Source organism: Stegodyphus dumicola, chromosome 11, assembly GCF_044657685.1.
Source record: "Stegodyphus dumicola isolate Sdum_Otavi_A_Nest chromosome 11, ASM4465768v1".
Classification (NCBI taxonomy): Eukaryota; Metazoa; Arthropoda; class Arachnida; order Araneae; family Eresidae; genus Stegodyphus; species Stegodyphus dumicola.
The window spans coordinates 87,037,017-87,055,356 of NC_140778.1; the positions used below are offsets into that span (position 1 = coordinate 87,037,017).

The following is an 18,340-nucleotide window of genomic DNA, read 5'->3' on the forward strand; positions in this document are numbered from 1 at the left end:
AAACTCGGACCAGCATCTCTCCAGCCGACCAGACACCGCTATAGCCTCACGTGACAAAGTAGTCACACCTTCTTTCATTTTGCATCCTGTCCTCCGGACACACTCAAGCATTTGCTATACCTGCAATGTACTTTTTAATTCATGACAGCCGGTATACAGCTTGCTATCAGCAAGCTACACACGGCAATAGTGGGAAAAGGAAAGGTTTGAATTGGCAACATCTCTACTCTCTACCGCCCCCAATCAGATTTCGCTGTCTTTAACTTTCCTGAAAATATTGACTAATTGAAGTAGTGTCGTCTGTTTTAGTGTTTCGCATACTATTAATTCTTAAAAATGATGGACGGGACGACTGAAGGGCCACCTCAAGATGCTACACGTAGACTGCAACCTAAAAAACAGACTTTAGATGACGCTTATGCTGCGCCTGCTAATTTCCTTGAAATTGACGTGCTCAATCCAATTACGCATGGAGTAGCCCGAAAACGTTATACTGATTATGAAGTTCGTTTACGGGTGAGTAAATTGCCGAATCAAAAATGTCAGTAATTTATTTATTAGCCAAATTATTTAGAAGAAATTACAGCAACTATGAAAGTTATATGTATGCCTCCTGTCACTCCTTAAACGGTTTTAATGCTCCTTAAACGGTTTCTAGAAAATCAGAAAGTATGTATTATTTGATGCATAAAGTAACTTTTTTTATGTTGAATTTGGTGTTGAGAAGGAGAGTTAATTTTATATACTATCTATAATTCGCTTTTAAAGAGAAAGATAAAACTGTTCCTTGAAATTCAAAGTTCTTGGTCAAAGTTTTCCCATTTGTCGCTCCGGTTAGCTATCTCTTCTGTGTATATAATGCTGTTATATGATATAAGATTAGTATTATGTGTGGTCAGTTTTATTGGATTTCATTAAGTTTTTAAAATCAGTTTGATTTTGGGAGAACTTTTCAATTTGATTTCTTTCTGAAATCTACATTAAACTTGACTACATACATAATTATAAGGTGATAAAAATAGACAGGTTAAAGGAAAGTTGGATGAATTTTTTAAGTGCATACATATATACTTAAAATCTGTGAAAGCTGCTACTCTTATTATTGCTATAAACAAAGATTCCTGAAACAATTTTAATGTTTCTGTTCTTGACTTCAGTAGGACAAACCTGCACTCAAGTAAAGACCTACTTTAATAAAACAGCAACATATTTGTTATAGTATTAGAATTTTATAGTATATGCATATAAAGATATCCTGTCTTTTGTTGTCTCGTAAAAGTGTTAAAGTTGATTTTTCTTAATATTAACCATGCATCTTGGAATATTAAAGTTATTTGTTCAGTTTTATCATGTCTGTCTATAACTTCGCCTTCTACCAAAAATTTATTGCAATTTTTCCTGGTACTTATGTATTATCACAACCATATTGTCACAGTTAGGTGAATTTTACAGGAAAAAAAAAATTACTATAAAAAATTATGTATTAAATACATATTCTACATTTAAACTTTATATTTATTCCAAAAGCAGTTGGCAAACCAGGTTATAAATGGGTTTTTATTATGTTAGAAATTTCACATTGGTTGCTTTGTAAAAGAATTTGAAGCATTGTTCCTTTAGAGATTTTGTTGCAAAATAATGTATTCCTGCAGAAATTTTACCTCTCTTTCTTTTATTATAGAAAAATTCTACAAGTACAAATTTTGAAATCAAGACAAAAGGCAATCATAATTTTTCTATAATAGCCATTGAAACTTGGAATGCAACAAAAAGATTGCATACAAAAATGCTGACATTGGAAACTGAGTATTTGTCATGCGAATGATTGCCAGAATAATTGTTATGGACAGAATGGGGGTGTATTCTGAAGCTTTGGTAATATATATTAAGGTGGTTTTGATAATATGTAAATAGCCTTTTCTCTTCTTTGTAAATTTAAAGGAATGTTCCTCCCTCCCTTTTACCATGTTAAAGTTTTAAATCATCTATTTTATGCCTTAACTCTCTATATGTATAACTTGCTTACTCTGACTGAGTTAGACCATAATGCTTGGTATGGACTTCTGAATTTTCACATTTAATTTGCAAACTAATCTTAGCTTTCATATATAACTTTCATAATAGTTTATTCTTTTAATAATTTTCCTTTTTGTATAGTTATATCTGACAGTAATATTTTATCATGGCAGGAAAAAACAGTGTGGTTCTTATATCTTTGTGACTGAATTTTCTGTAATTACCCCTTTATGTTTATAGCCCACCATCGCCCGAGCGGTAAAGTCGCTGAACACTGGTAGTTCGGTCTGAGGTTCGAATCCCGCAAACAGGCTGGCTGCATGGGCATTTTCGGGGTTTTTCCCATGTGTAACGTGTATACGAGCCAGTTTCCCTTAAAAAGTCCTCCACGAAGGCATCCCTCCCCTGAGGCAGATAGCCCTAGTGTGCTTTCCCATAATTAAATACACCACACCTTTATGTTTATATATGCAGTACAAAGTCTGAAATCATGCTACATCTGGACTTCTGGACCACCAGACAAAAGTAAAGAAATAAAAGAATTCCTTTCTTGTAAAGCTTAGGAATGGAGAATATAATAACAAAAGGAAACAAGTGTGTCATAAAGGCAATTTTTCTCAGGATTAAGTGAGATTCCTGCACATCACATTAAAACATCTAGCTAGGGAGTCGCATTATGGCCAGTAACTGTGTATTGATTGACGCTTGCCTGACTCAGAGTTTTGAGAGTTGTGGGGTTGTAGGGGGCACGGTAGGCATTGAAGGTTTCGCCACCAGGTGCAATTTCTGTCTGTTGTAAACTCTAAAACTTTTCCCTTCCTTAAATTCTAATGCCCAGTGCCTTTCCTAAATTCTGCCATCCTAATTTTTGTTGCCTGTCTTAATTCCAATTGTTTTTACACCCATAAATTCTGACATCTGGTGCAAACGCACCAGTTGCACCTGCTTTGACGTCAGCCATGTGGTTGGGAGGGAGGTTAGCATTTTCTGACTTAAATTATTAGTGAAGGTACAGTGTTGTCATATCCATATGTCATCTTACTAGATTTAATTGCTGATTTAAACTCTGAAACTTTCCAGTATCCTTAAAAATCTTGATTTACTGTACTGGTATGGTATTAAAATGTATACATATATAGCCGTTGATAAAATATGTGAATATCTAATTAACTTCTCCTTTTAATATGGTGTTTGCTTATTTAATTTTTTTTTAATTCTTTGATGTATTAAATAAAATAAAATCTGTGTTCTTAGTCTTGTATGTCACTACAGCTAGTGCTTGTTTTGAATCAGTGCAGAATGAAATTTTTAGATCAGCAAACATTAAAATATAAGCGGTTACACATTAACTTTAGATATTAAATGGAGGTGAGTCATTCCGAAGTTTCCAGTCATCAGGAATGTACGGGTGTTCTTGAGTTTCAAATAATGAGTTCGTCGTTGCAGTATACAGAGCCATTTTGGGGGAAATTACTCACTTTTAGGCCTTTTTCTAAGCGCTTGAGAAAGTGACTCAACTGAATGTCTGATATAAAACAGTGATGTCAGTAAGAAATTGTTATAAAAAAAGAAAGCTGATAGAGTGGAGTTTCAAATATGGAATCAGAAATAATTGAGAAATCATAAATAAATAATTCGATAATTTTATAACATCAGCCAACACTGAAAGCAGTGATAATGAGAAAGATAAAGTGCTTTAAAAATGCCTTTTCCCACTGGGGTTTATCTGAGCTAACGGAGACAACTGACGTAACCAACCCATTACGTCATCTCCAAAACCAGTTTTTTCCCATAGAGCAGCAAGTTGAAAAATCTGAATTGCAGGCATAGTGGAGCTAGTCAGCACTTGGAACTGAGTTAGCTCAGATAAACCCCAGTGGGAATGGTCCTTAACTGACAGGAAGTTAAGTGAATTGTTAAAAACAGAACAGGGGACTGTCTGATTGTGCAGTGGAGATTGACCCAAATGAAAAAAGAAAAGGACACTTTATGAGAAGCAATACAAAACTCTGTGTACCATACCGCAAAACAATTTTTTGAGTTGTGTCGGTCATTGACCCAAGCAGAAATCATCAGGTTTTTAAAAATTAGTATTGCATTCTTAAAAAGAAGTAATAGAAATCCTTTCAATGAACATTTGTTTTGCTTTTTCCTTTTAATTTAAACAATATTTAAGTTTATTTAAATTACATGTATGTACTTAATCTGAATTATACCTAACACATTTTTTCCCATAGAAAATTTTGTGGATTGGGATTTTTTCATACACCCAATGTATTAATGGCATAACTGCCACATTTGGCAAAGGTTTAATGTAACATCCTTTCCTTTTGTGGTTTCAAAGGGTGATTATGTCAGATGAACTTTTACAAAACATTTTGGTTCATTTTACAAAATTATATGTAATATTTGTGTTTGATTAAAATTATATTATTCAGCTAAATAACAAGCATATTAATGAACAAATTAGTAAAAGATAAATTAGTCTTGAGAATTTTTTATAAAAGAACTTTAAGTATTAATTACTGTTAACTTGAAATTACTGAAAGAAATCTAATGAATTTTTCATTTGTAGACAAACTTACCTGTTTTCAAGTCAAAGGAATCCAGTGTCAGGAGGCGATACAGTGATTTTGAATGGCTTAGGAATGAGTTGGAAAGGGACAGTAAAGTAATTTTATATTGCTACTCTTTAGTTACATTAATTATAATTAAGTTTTGTGTGATTTTATTTTAAAAAGTAGTTATAAAAGTGTTTATTTATTATAAAAAGTAGTTTAAAAATTTTTAAGTGTTATGTAAAAAGTAAAGATTATTTGCAGACATCACTAAGTCTGCAATGTAACATTTTGAATTATAATTGGTTATACAGTATAAAGTCTTTACTCCGGATATCCATAATCCGGAATGATCTATAATCCGGACCTCAGAGCTACAAACTTTCTGCGCATGTGCATGCACATAATACGTTTATGCATGCGCATTTAATGTATAATGGACGGCATAAGCTAGGCTAAAATTATCTGTTTCACTTAATGTTGCAGATTGCGTTGTTCCTTATTGTTCCAATTGGATCCGGCTTATTATTTTTTGCAGACAGTTGGAGCAATTTTATAAAAATTAAGCTTGAACTTTCGATTATGTCAAAAAGAGTTTCCGATTCTGGAGCTGCCAAAGGATCTAGAAAGCGAAAGCATGTTTCGATGTCCATCAAACAAAAAGTGGAATTGCTGCAAAAAAGGGATAAAGGAATGAGGAAAGTGACAGAGAGGTTAGTGAAAACGAAAAAATTTCGATTGGCAAAGTTAGTTGGTATTCTCAGCACAGAAATTACAAGCCTTGAACAGTGAAACTTTGTAACTGAACAAGAAATTATGTCTGTTTATAGAATTAAAGAGAAAGTATTAGCACAAAAAATGAAACAACCTACATTGAAAGAAATGCTTAATAAAGTAAACAAATAAATATTAAGCTTTTTTTTTTTGTAAATTTTGATACCCTTTAGATCATAATTGCTCTTTATTTCATAAAAAACGGTTTCATACTTTTGGTTTTATAATTTCTGCATGCCATCTTACCAGATTTAAATTGATGATCTATAATCCGGAATCGCCGAAGTCCCGACAAGTCTGGATTAAAGACTTTGTACTGTATTTTACAGAATGAATGTTGCTTATAGAGCCAGTTATTAGTTTCGTAGTTATGAAATTACCAACCTAAACTTACTTTTTGCTTTAATAAGTAAAGGTAACACACAAAACGTTAAAATAACACTCCTTTGGACATAATTTAAAATGTGAAACCTTTCAGATTTTTTTAAGGAATTTTTTTTATGCTTTACATCTGTGCATTTGATATTTTTTCATAATAAATATGTGGTGGAGAATTCAGATTCTTAATTTCATTTCCACACTATTACCAATCTGACAAATCATTATTTATTATTTTTTGCTTTCATCGTTGCAATAATGTACAGGCAGTCTTCGGGGAAATGTCATGCATTGCCTTTAGTGCTACAAAGACTATTATTATTTTTGTAAATTAAATCTTTCCAGGTACACCAGCAAGCACCTGTGTCCAGTAATTATTTGATTGTAGTCGAAATTGCCTATCATATTTTTAGAAACTTCAAAGTTCAACAAATAATCTCCTTTTTTCCTGAAATGTTCAATTTCTCTTTCCAACAGTCATAATAGAAATCCTTGATTTTTATGAATAACTATTCTCTTTAGTATTTGAATATTGAACGCATCCCCAGCATTACACATAGCAGCCTCTTTTGCCAGCATGCCTTCCCTCTCATTGCCTATAACACCAGTATGAACTTTCACCCAATTCATTTTCACTTCATATATTTTCTCAACTTTTAAAAGATCTTTTATACATGAGACCAAAATATTAGTGTTATCAACATCTTCTAGTGTTTCCAAGCTAGATAATGAGTCTGTATATATATTAATATATGTTTTTGCAATCAGGATTTCATTAATCCATTTCAGAGCAAATATAACAGCAGCCAATTCAGCTTGAAAAACTGAATTGTAAGGTTTAAGTCTAATTTTGCCGTGATCTATTTCTGTACCAAACAAGTAAACCACATATGCTGCACCAATCCCATTGTCATAACCCGAACCATCAGTAAATATGTCCATTTTTTGTGCACAAACATAGTATAGAGTTTTCTTCCATCAAAACAATTTGTCATTAATATCTACTCTCAAATTTCTGTAATTTTTAAAAATTTTGTTATGTGTAAGTTTTCAGTTTTCCTGTATTAATTTTCTAATAATAAAATCTGGGTTTTAATGTAGCTATTACTCATAATTAATGTAAGATATTTCCATCTAGATTGTTGTCCCTCCACTTCCTGGAAAGGCATGGAAACGACAGCTTCCATTGAGGGGTGATGATGGAATTTATGATGAAGAATTTATTGAAGATAGAAGAAAAGGCTTAGAAGTTTTCATTAATAAGTAAGGAATTTTGCCAGGTCTATTAGTTTGTAACTGCTAACAATTATTTGATATTTATTAATGCTATTATAGTTGACAGTTTTTTTATAGAGGAGAATGTGCTGTATATCGGTAGATGATAGAGTTACTAATATAGCTCAGCATTTTAGGTACTGTGAGCAAAAAAGGGATGGTGTCTATAAATTAAATTAAAAGTTCAGTAGAATTCATAATTGATGCTTATTGTGTTTTTATCCCTTCCCCCCTCAAAAATAAAAAGAAAGTATGTTATCTTATGTTTAACTGTAATTTAATTTCAAAAAGTAAAGTTATCTTATGTTTTTCTGTAATTTAATTTCAAAATGGCATTAATATTGAATAGATCTGAAAAAGGATTCTTCAGTGTAATTTTTTCATTATCTTAATTATTTGAGGAAAAGTTTTATTTAAAAGATTTCAAAAACGAGAATTCGATAAGTTCATATGCAAGTAGAAAAGAATACTCTGAAAGAATAATAGTAGAGGCCAATTAAGAGACAGCCTTTGAGTAATTGATGAATATTTCATTTAATAAAGTGTAATTAATAAATCTTGAGGTTTTTTTTTTAATAATGTATATATAATGAACTTGACAAAATAAAAACTGATAATAATCAGCAAAGGAGAACTTAATGAATCATGTTGTATTTCATAATTAATTAAATTGTAAAAAACAGCATGCTGTTCTCCATAATATACTGGCATATAGAATTTCAAGAACAGGTTTCAACTTTCCATTGCAGTTGCATGGCTATAGTGAAATTATACAGCAAGCATGTTGAAGCAGGTACTTTGACAAAGAAAACAGCAGTTAGTAGAAAATGCACAAAGAGATTATTCATAAATGTATTTATTACCATTGTGGTGCTACGATATACACTCTGCATTACGTATGTGCAACATTTTAATTTATGTATTGCTGTGGGAAAAAAAAATTTATGCTTATGTATTACCTTGCCAACCTTAAAAATTGATGTAGATCCCAACAAAGTTACACGAATCATTCGTATGGAATTTTGAGCTGCACTTCTGTCTGCAGCTCTTAAAACAAAATATTTGTCAGTCTGCATAATCCACCAAATAGTCACTGCTGCAGAAGTATTTGACCTGCTTCATAAAACGGGTTTTGTCAGTTTCTGCTGTTTTGATAAGCTGTCTGATTTTACTAGCAGCTCTGTTTAGCATTAGTTATTTGTTTTAAACCTGTTGTAGTTTTATTGGCCATATCCAGCTGTTTTTTCCCCCATTCTACAGATGTTAATTCTGTTGAGCAGTTGTAAGTGAACCAAAGTGCTGTCACAAATGTGATTTTACAGCCATCAAACCATGTTTCTTTTTGAATGAATATTCTTTGTCACAATTTTTCATTGTTGCATCACCATTGTTTATGTATGGTTACGTCAAATAAAAGAGCAGATATTATGAGTTTTTCATGATGCCATGCTTATTGATAATCATATCCTGTCATGTTCTCATGAGAATAGGCTGCTAGTCAGTATGACTATGAAAAACAAAGGTCTTTTGCTGTTAGGCGAACCAAAGGTCATACACATGGATGACAAGTCAGTATAGGCCGATATTTCTTTTTTAAAGAGGGATGCTTAGATTCAAAAATTCATGGAATCATGACTGAAAGGCTAGAGGAACTTGATTTAGAAACTGATCATATTTAATATTGGTATTGGAATTTACTAAGAGGAGATCTACTACACCCTTGGATTCCAATATCGTCGACCAGCTGGTGCAAGACTTAGCACTGCTAAAGAAGGAAGCTTCCGTGGTAAAGGATAAGTTGAACTAACCTAATAACCCTGGATTACCCAAAGCTAGGATTAATAACAAAACTATTAAATAAAAAATTGTAAACCAAAAATAATGTTGAAGATAGCAATGGTTCTGATTCTGAAAGTTTCATATTTGCAACTCAAATGGCAAAGTATTTAAAAATTGACCAAAATAAGCAAAATCTACCTATTAAGAATATAGCTTATGGGAAGAAAAGAAGGAAGGAGGGGGGAAACTAAGAATACTGCTAATTATAGCAAATTTTAGTAGTCACAGCTTTGAGGATTTTCTAATCCATGGGGCAAACAGCACTGATACAAAATTTTAAGGAATCTGAAGCCTTTACCATACAAGAAAAATGTCCAAAAATGTGAATTCTTAAAATTTTACCATTCACAAAATATGACCACAGAAAGTGCATCATTTTTCAAGAAATGCAGTGAGCACTATGTTATCAATGCTAAATGCCACAAACCCATTAAAGATTGTATTTAGTGGGCTTTACACCTCAACTGATAACAAAAAAAAATATTGTTATGTAATACGTATGTTAATCCATAGCACATGATACATTTTGTCTTTAAACATCGATCATGAAACCTTCATTATGATGTGCATATAGTGCTAGTTGGTTCTCTCTCTCATATATTTTTAAAGACTCCTCATCTGATAGTTTTCAAAAATTTGCAGTATTTTTAAACATGAAGGACTAAAGAAAGTTTAAATCTTGTCTCTAGTCTTTTTAATTTCCTGATGCATACAGAAACCAATTTATGTTACCTTGAGAATTCTGTGGTGTATCTTTTGTTGGCAATACTAATTATAATACATTTATTTCGTAAATTTTGTCATCATGGTATAATAAGTCTTCAGTTTAAACATCATAACTTCAATATTGATGGAAAATAGCTAGTAGCACATTTTAATCTTTCATAGATATTTCTCCGAAATCAAAATTCTGGAAATTTGCTCTTATCTTTCTCACTGTCTATTACCCCCATATTCTTGTATTCTACATACAGCATTAAATAAATGTTCATGTTATAGAGAAAAATCTGCCCTAATTCTTTTTGGAAAATTTTAATTTTTTCTAATTCCTTTTATGAATAAGTTTTTCTTGGTCAACAATAAAAGTAAATTTAGAAGATTTAAAATTAGCTTTGATTTGAAAATTAGCTATTGATGGGCCTGCTATTTGTGTTGGTGTGCTGTTCGTTTATGTTCAGTAAATTGTTATTCAGAGAAGGTACTTTTCTTATTTAATGCAAATATTATATTTTCTGAAGTGCATAGATACAAGTTTCAGATTTTCTGTAGATTTTAAATTAAAAATATTGTAAAGTTACATACATATCTTCATGAAACTATGCTAATTTAGTAGATGTGCCGCCCACACAGTATAGTGGTTAGTCGAGCCAACTGCGATACTAATGGGCTTGGGTTCGAATCCAGGTGAAGGCATGGTTGCAACTGCCCGTTCTTTCATAGGAGGCAAAGGTGGTCGACATATTAGGTACCTGCATAATAAAGTGACCACCACTCTGGCCTTAATAGTGGCCAAGCTGAAGTTGTTTGAGGGCCTGCCATTCCGGGGGGGGGAGAGGAATTTAGTAGATATGTGTTTGCATTTATCATGTACCAACTCAGTCCTCGAAGACACCTTCACTTATTTATAATTAATTTACTCCAACACATATGAGCTGCTTAGAGAGGGTTATGTGCATTTTTTTAAATTTCGGCTCCAGACACAACAGTTCCAAACCTTCTTTGATGTAAAAACTTCACATGGTTTTGCCATTTTAAGATCTGTATAAAATTATTTAGTACGATATTATTAAAACATTTTGCACTAAGTTTTGGATGATTCAACAATTTAATAACATTTTTATTTTTTATTTTTGTGAGAAATCTTCACTTTCACAATCAAAATTACATAAGAGAAGTACCTTTTAAATAAAAAAGATAAATTTAAAGCATTTCAATTGCTTTTATTAAGTGTTTGTAAATTGTCTATATTTTTACTGTTTTATTTCTTATGTATTGATATTTTGATGGACCACATACATAAATTTGTAAACTTTTTTTTTTTAAGCTGTATTTTTGCCTTTTAGTTTGCTAATTTTAATTCTTATTGCTAATATTTTAATTTTTTTAAGGGTTGCTGGACATCCACTGGCTCAGAATGAACGCTGCCTTCATATGTTTCTTCAAGATTCACAAATTGACAAAAATTATGTTCCTGGAAAAATTAGAAACACATGAAAATGCCATGCCATAAACAACTTGAGTTATACTTTACAGTGTCCTTCAATTCATGCAGTCATGTTTTGTCTTCTTTTCAGTGGGACTATGTTTATTTCCTTTTATCTTCCTTCAATCTTTGAAAGTTCAAAATACTAATATAAACATTACACTTAGTTCTGTTGTAAATCTCTTTAACTTTATTATATTTTAAAATGTTAAATTATTTATATATATTCAAATGCAATCAGTATAAAATACCAATGTGTAATGAATGACTCTTGAAATGTTTTCACAAGAAGCATTCCCATTTTCATTTCAAAATTAAAATCATTTATTAACAAAATTTTAAGCTTTTGAATTGTTACACTATTTACATACCTTAATCAGATTTTTTAAATGCAATGTTGTTTCATATATATATGCATACATTTAGTTTTGCCATTCAATCACATTTTCTTATATTACGAATGCAGATTTTTTAATGACTGTTTATTGTTGAAAATGATCTTTGTACATTTTTCTTAGGATCAATGAAGTTGTAAACTAATAGAGAATAAATTTGACTTTTAAATCTGCATATTTTTGCTGAGTTCAATAAAGTGTAAACATTCATTAGCTGTTCTTTTCATTGTATCAGAGTGCTTGATTTCTGAAACGATAAAATTTTAACTGTCGAATGTATTCCACACCAGAGTGCAGAAATGAACACACTTCTTTTTTAATCAAACTGCTTGCCAAGATGGAGACTTAATAAAATATATTAAAACTGTAAGCTCCATTGTAGCAATAATGTAATTAAAACACTAAATATATCTTCATCTCCTTGAATTAAAATTTATTCATTATAATTGTGCAGTTTATTCTTATCTGAAAGATAAATGATTCTTAGATTCTTTTTATTCAATTTCTCCCCCTTCCCAATAAGCTGTTTTCTGTTTTTTATAAGTTTGAAAAGTTTTTAATCTTCCTCCATAATTTGTCTAGATTTAATATCAAGGCACCTAGTGAACTAAATAGCAAATTATTGCTGAGTTCAAGTAGTTACTACAGAGACTTGAGAAGGGTTAAAATACCCTTTTATTCACTCAAAGAAATAATAATGGATAGCCCCTTCTCGGGGTTACAGCCTCCACGTAGGCTTTTATAATAAGAAACTAATCCAATACTAGACTAAATAGACTTATTAATTTAGAAGTTAAACAACAAAAATCAGCATTATATTTTTTAATTTTCACAGGACATTCCATTTGCATTTTGGCAGCTGAGAATGATGGTTCGGTAAAACCATCAAACTAGTCCTGTAAAAATTTGAAAATATAACACTGATTTTTGCTGTTTGACTTCTAAATTAATGCTTGTTTGTCATGTTATTGTATGTTAATCTTGAAACAGACTTAGCCAAAGCTAGACACGAATACCTAACATAGTTGACACTTAAATTAACCTAGCCAATGGTTCTCAACAGGCACATACGATATGGCCAAGAGTACTAGATTTAAGAACGAAGTAGCCAGAGGGCAAACATGCTCCACTAAGCACTTTCTCTCAAAGTAAACTGAAATTTCCTTAAATACTTCTAATTTATTTGCAGAAAATGCAATACTAAAAATTCATTCTAGTAGAGACTAGTAGATGGGAAACAAGAATAGACCGTAAAACTTGTTTAAACTTAAAATAACTGTTAGAAACTTAATGTCTGCAAGTTCTTTGCCAAAACTAAGTTAAATTTTTTTTGATTGGAAAAAGCTTTTGTAAATAGTTTAAATGAATGGCAATAATGATTGATTTTGATAATGCTAATTCTGAATTCAAAAAGCTTGCAATTCCAGTTTTTAATGCAATTATTATACATATGTGAAAACGATTAGCCTTTTTATTATGTGCTGCTTTGAATTGGTATAACTTTTGAAGTGGATTGTTGTAAATTGCTTCTTTTTTAAATATTTTGTAGCAATTTACTACAGTGTATTTTTAAAAATTTATTATTACAGCAATTGCACCAAAAGTAGATTTATCAGCGACATAATTTGCTCCAAACTGTAGCAGGTTATTGCGTAGCTGCAATTAATTCCTGAGCTATCTGGTTTGATTCAGATCTGGAGAATTTGAAAGCCAATACTATCCACTAAATTTTTTTATTTCAAGTCACTGACGAATTAAAAATTCTCAGTGTTCTTTGTTTTGATTAAGAAGGTGATTGTACATACCTAAACATTTCATTGAGGACTTTGGAAAACCTGCATCACAGTGTTATGCAAAATGTTAACCTTGTTTTACTAGTTCATTTTATTCCTCCAAATGCCTTCTGAAACCAACCGTTTTCCAGCTGAGTTATACGTATGCAGCCATCTTACTTTGAAGCAAGAAACAGAATTAATGTCTAGACAGTTGTTACATTAACTGAGGATGTAACTCAAAATGCACTTTTATACTGATTTATTGTAACCATGTGGAGTATTTTATGAATTCCTTTTAAATGAACTATGCAACCAATACTAAATTTTATTATGCTGAAATAGCATCAAACTTATTAAATTTTTTTATTTAAAATTATTAAGTAAAAAAAAACCACTGTTGATGCAGATTTTGAATAAAACTATCATTGTTGAAGGCAATGATACTTTTTTTTTGGGGGGGGGGCTCCTGAAAAAGAGGGTCCTCTGTTTTATCCTTGAAATTGCTAGGTTTTTTTTTTTTTTTTTTTTTTTTTTTTTTTTTTTTTTTTTTTTTCCTTCTTCCTCCCAAAATCTATGCCAAGCAACAGTTGCATTTTTTCATGCATGATTTTAAATCCCACATTAATATGTGTGCCTTCTATTTTTTTCTCATTTTACATATTTTACAAATGTTTAGTGTGGTTTCTGTTGCTGAAATGATAGCCATTTGTGAAAACTCATTTTGGCTGACACTTGGCATTGTTGACCCTAGCATTAGTGATATGGTTTTGAAAATCCTGGAGGCATCCAGGATTGACTGGAGAAAAGATGGTTATAGATTGTTTTTAAGTGAAGGCATAAGGATAGTGTGCTCAATAAACTCCCACAGATTAAAGTAATGCACAAATAAATCCAAAAACCGAGAAGGACATCAAATAAACACTTCTATCTCCTCACCTATGTATCATATCCATTTTTAGGGGCTGTTTTTGTAATATCCTTGTATAAGGAAATAATCCTTGTATAAGGAAAAATTGTAAGGGAATAAGTCTTCTTCACCTTTATTTCTTTATGTTATCAACCGGCTTTGGAATATGTGAAAGACATATATAGTCTGAATTGATATCTGCTACATCAGTTAAAAGTAGAATGCTGAACATTTGTGAAATATAGCCCACCCCCCAAAAAAAATAATTTACTCTAATAAAATTTCATAGCACTTGCATAGTTTTTAATGATTTTAAATATTTCATGGTATTATGAATATTTTTATATTTAAATAGCCAAAGAATTGATTTGAATGATTCCATGCATGACGACTATTCGCTGTATCAAGACTATGAAGTTTAGCATGATCATAAAAGAAATAGTTTAATGAATTGTGTTCATTGCTGTGCAGTTGTGTGCAACAACTGCTCTGTTTACTTCTTTTTTTACTTTTCTGCATATCTCGTATTGATTTAAGGTTGTCCAGCAAATTATTGTAGTATTAGGATTTTTCTTTCAAAAATTATTATTTTGTGTTTCTGACAGTTGATATTGCAGGGATGATTCTGTTTCAGAATTTTTTGCTTTTTTTAAATCTGCAGTTTCCTATTTGTGAAATGTAGACTCATTATTATTCTCAAATTTAGTTTTAAAACAAATATACCATTCAGAGATTATAAAAATTTAAATTTTAAGCTATATAAAATTTAGTGAGAGATCAAAATTCTTGTGTGAGCAAACTAATTTTGCTCATATCTGATAGAGGAAGGTTACTTTTGCTGTTTGTGTTGTATAGAAATGGGGGGGGGGAAACTGATATTGGAAAGTTGGCTAAAGCATTCTGGCTAAAGAAAACAAATGCCCTGTATTAAAAAAAAATGTTTAAATCTATTTTAACTTGCTTACTGTTTTAACTTAAAATGATTAAATCTATTTTAACTTGCTAACTTGCTTACTATTTTAACTTGTACCCATTACTGAAAGTTCATTTATTTATATGAATGATATGACAGGATGTAGAACATCTTTGAATACTGAGAGTTCAGCTAGTTCTCAAACTGAGAAATATTGTTTATCTTCATTGTACAAATATACATGTGTAGCTTTTGGGTCAGAAAATCCTTCTGGAGATGCTGTTGTTAAAGATATTAAAGAAAATTTACTAAATAACTGGACAGATTACTAAAATTCTTTACAGTCCATGAATCATTCTCTTGCATTTAGCAGTTTCTCACCTGCAACATTTGCATACTTCAAGTTCTGATCTGTTGCTTATAAAATTTAGTGAAAAGCCGTTGTCTACTTCAAAATGTCTTGCTAATCTGCTAAACTTTCTTTTGTTACACTATGTATTATGTATGTATATATTGAATGAAATAAAATTTTAAATCATGAAAAAAGCTTTTTAAGGTAACTTTAATTTAAATCATGAAAAAGATTTTGAAAGGTATTTGAAATTAAGTCATGAATAACAAAAATTCAAACTTTGAAAAAGAAAATTAATAAACCAAATAATTATCTCCATTGATCTATTATCGTCATTGATCAAGTATTTATCATTATTATATATATTAAGATACAAAAATATGTAAATCAAAATTCTAAGTTAAATTTGCAATAGCCTCTTACCTCTTTGTTTTAATCTAAATATTTCCTCTTTACGTTCTAAAAACATTAATTGCTCATGATAAACTTTTATAGGCTGCACCATTTCCAGATTAATCCATTTCATGTAACAGTTTTACATAAGCCTGGTGATGTAAAGGTTTTGTGAACTACAGCTCAAAACAGCTGATAATAATTTTAAAGCATTATTGATTATCTAATCAAAATGTATTGAAATTGAGACTAATCCACTATGGATTGAAATTTTATTCTGCACGCATCCCATTTGCCTATGCTCCTTGGCCTAACTAGACTGTGGCTTTCTGCTTCTCTTCTTACTGCAAAACTGTCAAATTTATAAATATTCTCAACAGGCATGATTAATGAGCCAAGTTATTTGTCGTTGCAAAACTTAATTAAACAGGAATATTAAATCTGCTTCAGCTGCCCCCCCCCTTATGGATCAACATCTATGCACTCGGTTTTCTGCGTCATCACATTTATATATATATAAATATAGCAATTCCCGGAAGCTGAAGCTTCCTCTTCCTTCATAAACTCTTCTCCTTAAACTTTGTAATTATTTTTTAAATGGTAGCAGCTAACTGTGTGAAATGGTGTAGTGAAACATAAATTAATTTTTAATAAATTACAATATGTATATTGTTGCATGCATACACAGTTGCATAATAGATTGAATCCCTGCAGAACTGTTGATAACTTGATAAAAATTTATTTTACCGAAAGAAACACTTCACAGTTATGAAACTTTCCACAAAAATATTCGTGCAGCTCTTCACAGTATCACGAAGTACAATCAGTAATTGTACTTCAAACTACTAAGGACATTAAACACAGCATAATGCAAAGTGCATCTAAAAGGTAAAGCTCTCATGACTATCTCAATACTCTGAGTTCAGCCTTGAACTAACAACAACCAAGAGACATATTCTCTCCTGTACTGTGTACTGCTGTAAAGAGCTGTACGAGTATTTTTGTGGAAAGTTTCATAACTGTGAAGTGTTTCTTTTTTTAAAATAAATTTTATAAAGTTATCACCAGTTCTGCATGCATTCAATTTATTAGTAATCCTTATGCATACAGCAATATACATATTTTAATTTATTAGAAATTACTTTATATATTATACAATAACTATTCATTCTCCGGTCTTGTATAGTTTTCTCCTGACCACGAGATATTTCTAGTACCAGCCAGTTTCTTAATGAAAGCCTTCATCAAGACAAACTTACTTTTAAGCATATAACCCTCATCTGCTTTTCTACCAGTCCAATTTCTGACATACAAGAAAGAAGTTTATAATCAGAAGGTATTCATTTGCACAAAAAAAAAAAAAAAAAAAAAAAAAAAGTTTATTTAATGCTAATTTTTGCCTAAATTTAGTTTTTCTGATACAGACGAGCTGTACTTAATTGGAGAGGCATCGAAAAGACAAAAGTAAGCGATGCATTTTTTCCAAATACCGTGTAGTGGTTTCATCAGTTTTCCTTTGGCATTAGGAGCCCAAGTAGATGAGATCACTAAATCCAAGTAATCAAATGGTTCCTGTAGGTAAATAGGCAATACATGTTTTGTCATGGTCATCTAAACTAACATAAAAGATTAGCAGATATTGGAATGCATAGTTTTGCTTACATTTTTTAATGTAAATTGAAAAAAAGAAAAGTTACATTTGTATGTGATTTATTTATTGTAAAAAAAAAGTATGTAATGAATCACTTTAGTAATGAAATTATTTATACAGTATTTCTCGAATAAGTTTTGAATATTAATAAATTTTATTATTAATAGCTTTTTAAATAAACTATTAGAAAATGTTAATAAATTATTTGATTTGAAAGGTGTAATAAAATCCTCAGAATTATTTTTTAAATATTCTGAAAGATATTGCATTGCCCTTTTTCCTTTGTCTCTATTTCCTTTTTCACTGTTGACCTACATCAGTACGGCAATTAGAGATTCATTCCAAGATGAAAAATATATATATTGTGATAAAACTACTGTTTTCTAGTACCATTTTAAAAGTTGTAAAATGCAGGAATTTAAAAGGTAACCATACGATTTTGTATATTTTCTTTTCTTATTTCCCTTCATTTTATTTCGTGAATATAATTTATGAGAGTTTAGAATCATAATTTAGAAAACTAAATGGCAAAGATTTTGGGCTTTGGCATAGGAAAAATGCAGTTTTTTTAAAATTCACTGCATATTTAAAATTTTGAATCGTGTATTTGTACCAATTGAACAAGAAAACATATTTCTATTGAAAGCTACTTTGCAATTACAATAATTTGAAATAGATCCAAGTTGTTTTATTTTATTATTATAGTATTGCATATTTCTCTGGAAAACGATTTCGGAGCAGTAACACCAATAAAATTGTCGCCCTTAATTTGCAAATCAGAGCTATTTGATTCTTAATACTATTTCAAAACTCTCTGAGTAAAGATTTCTGATTCTATAAATTCTTTACTTTGTTGAAAAGGACAAGTGAGTTAAGTTCCAAGTTCCATTCATCATTACTCTTAAATTTTA

The 18,340-nt window shown here is 30.8% G+C and overlaps 1 protein-coding gene across 1 annotated transcript; it reads left to right on the top strand.

Annotated features, from left to right (window-relative positions):
* Window positions 1-213: 213 nt before the first annotated feature.
* Snx3 (sorting nexin 3) lies at window positions 214-11,648 on the top strand. The gene is made up of 4 exons (XM_035370087.2): window positions 214-516; window positions 4,592-4,687; window positions 6,865-6,989; window positions 10,949-11,648. Exons 1-4 carry the CDS (start codon window positions 337-339, stop codon window positions 11,052-11,054), a joined length of 507 nt encoding a protein of 168 aa, XP_035225978.2. The 5' UTR covers window positions 214-336; the 3' UTR covers window positions 11,055-11,648.
* Window positions 11,649-18,340: the final 6,692 nt, after the last annotated feature.

Excerpts from the sequence above, each read along its gene's own strand:
- Snx3 (XM_035370087.2), top strand. The coding sequence starts at position 337 with ATGATGGACGGGACGACTGAAGGGCCACCTCAAGATGCTACACGTAGA. Across the intron at positions 517-4,591 it reads ATTATGAAGTTCGTTTACGG|ACAAACTTACCTGTTTTCAA; the intron begins GTGAGTAAATTG and ends TTTCATTTGTAG. Across the intron at positions 6,990-10,948 it reads TTAGAAGTTTTCATTAATAA|GGTTGCTGGACATCCACTGG; the intron begins GTAAGGAATTTT and ends AATTTTTTTAAG.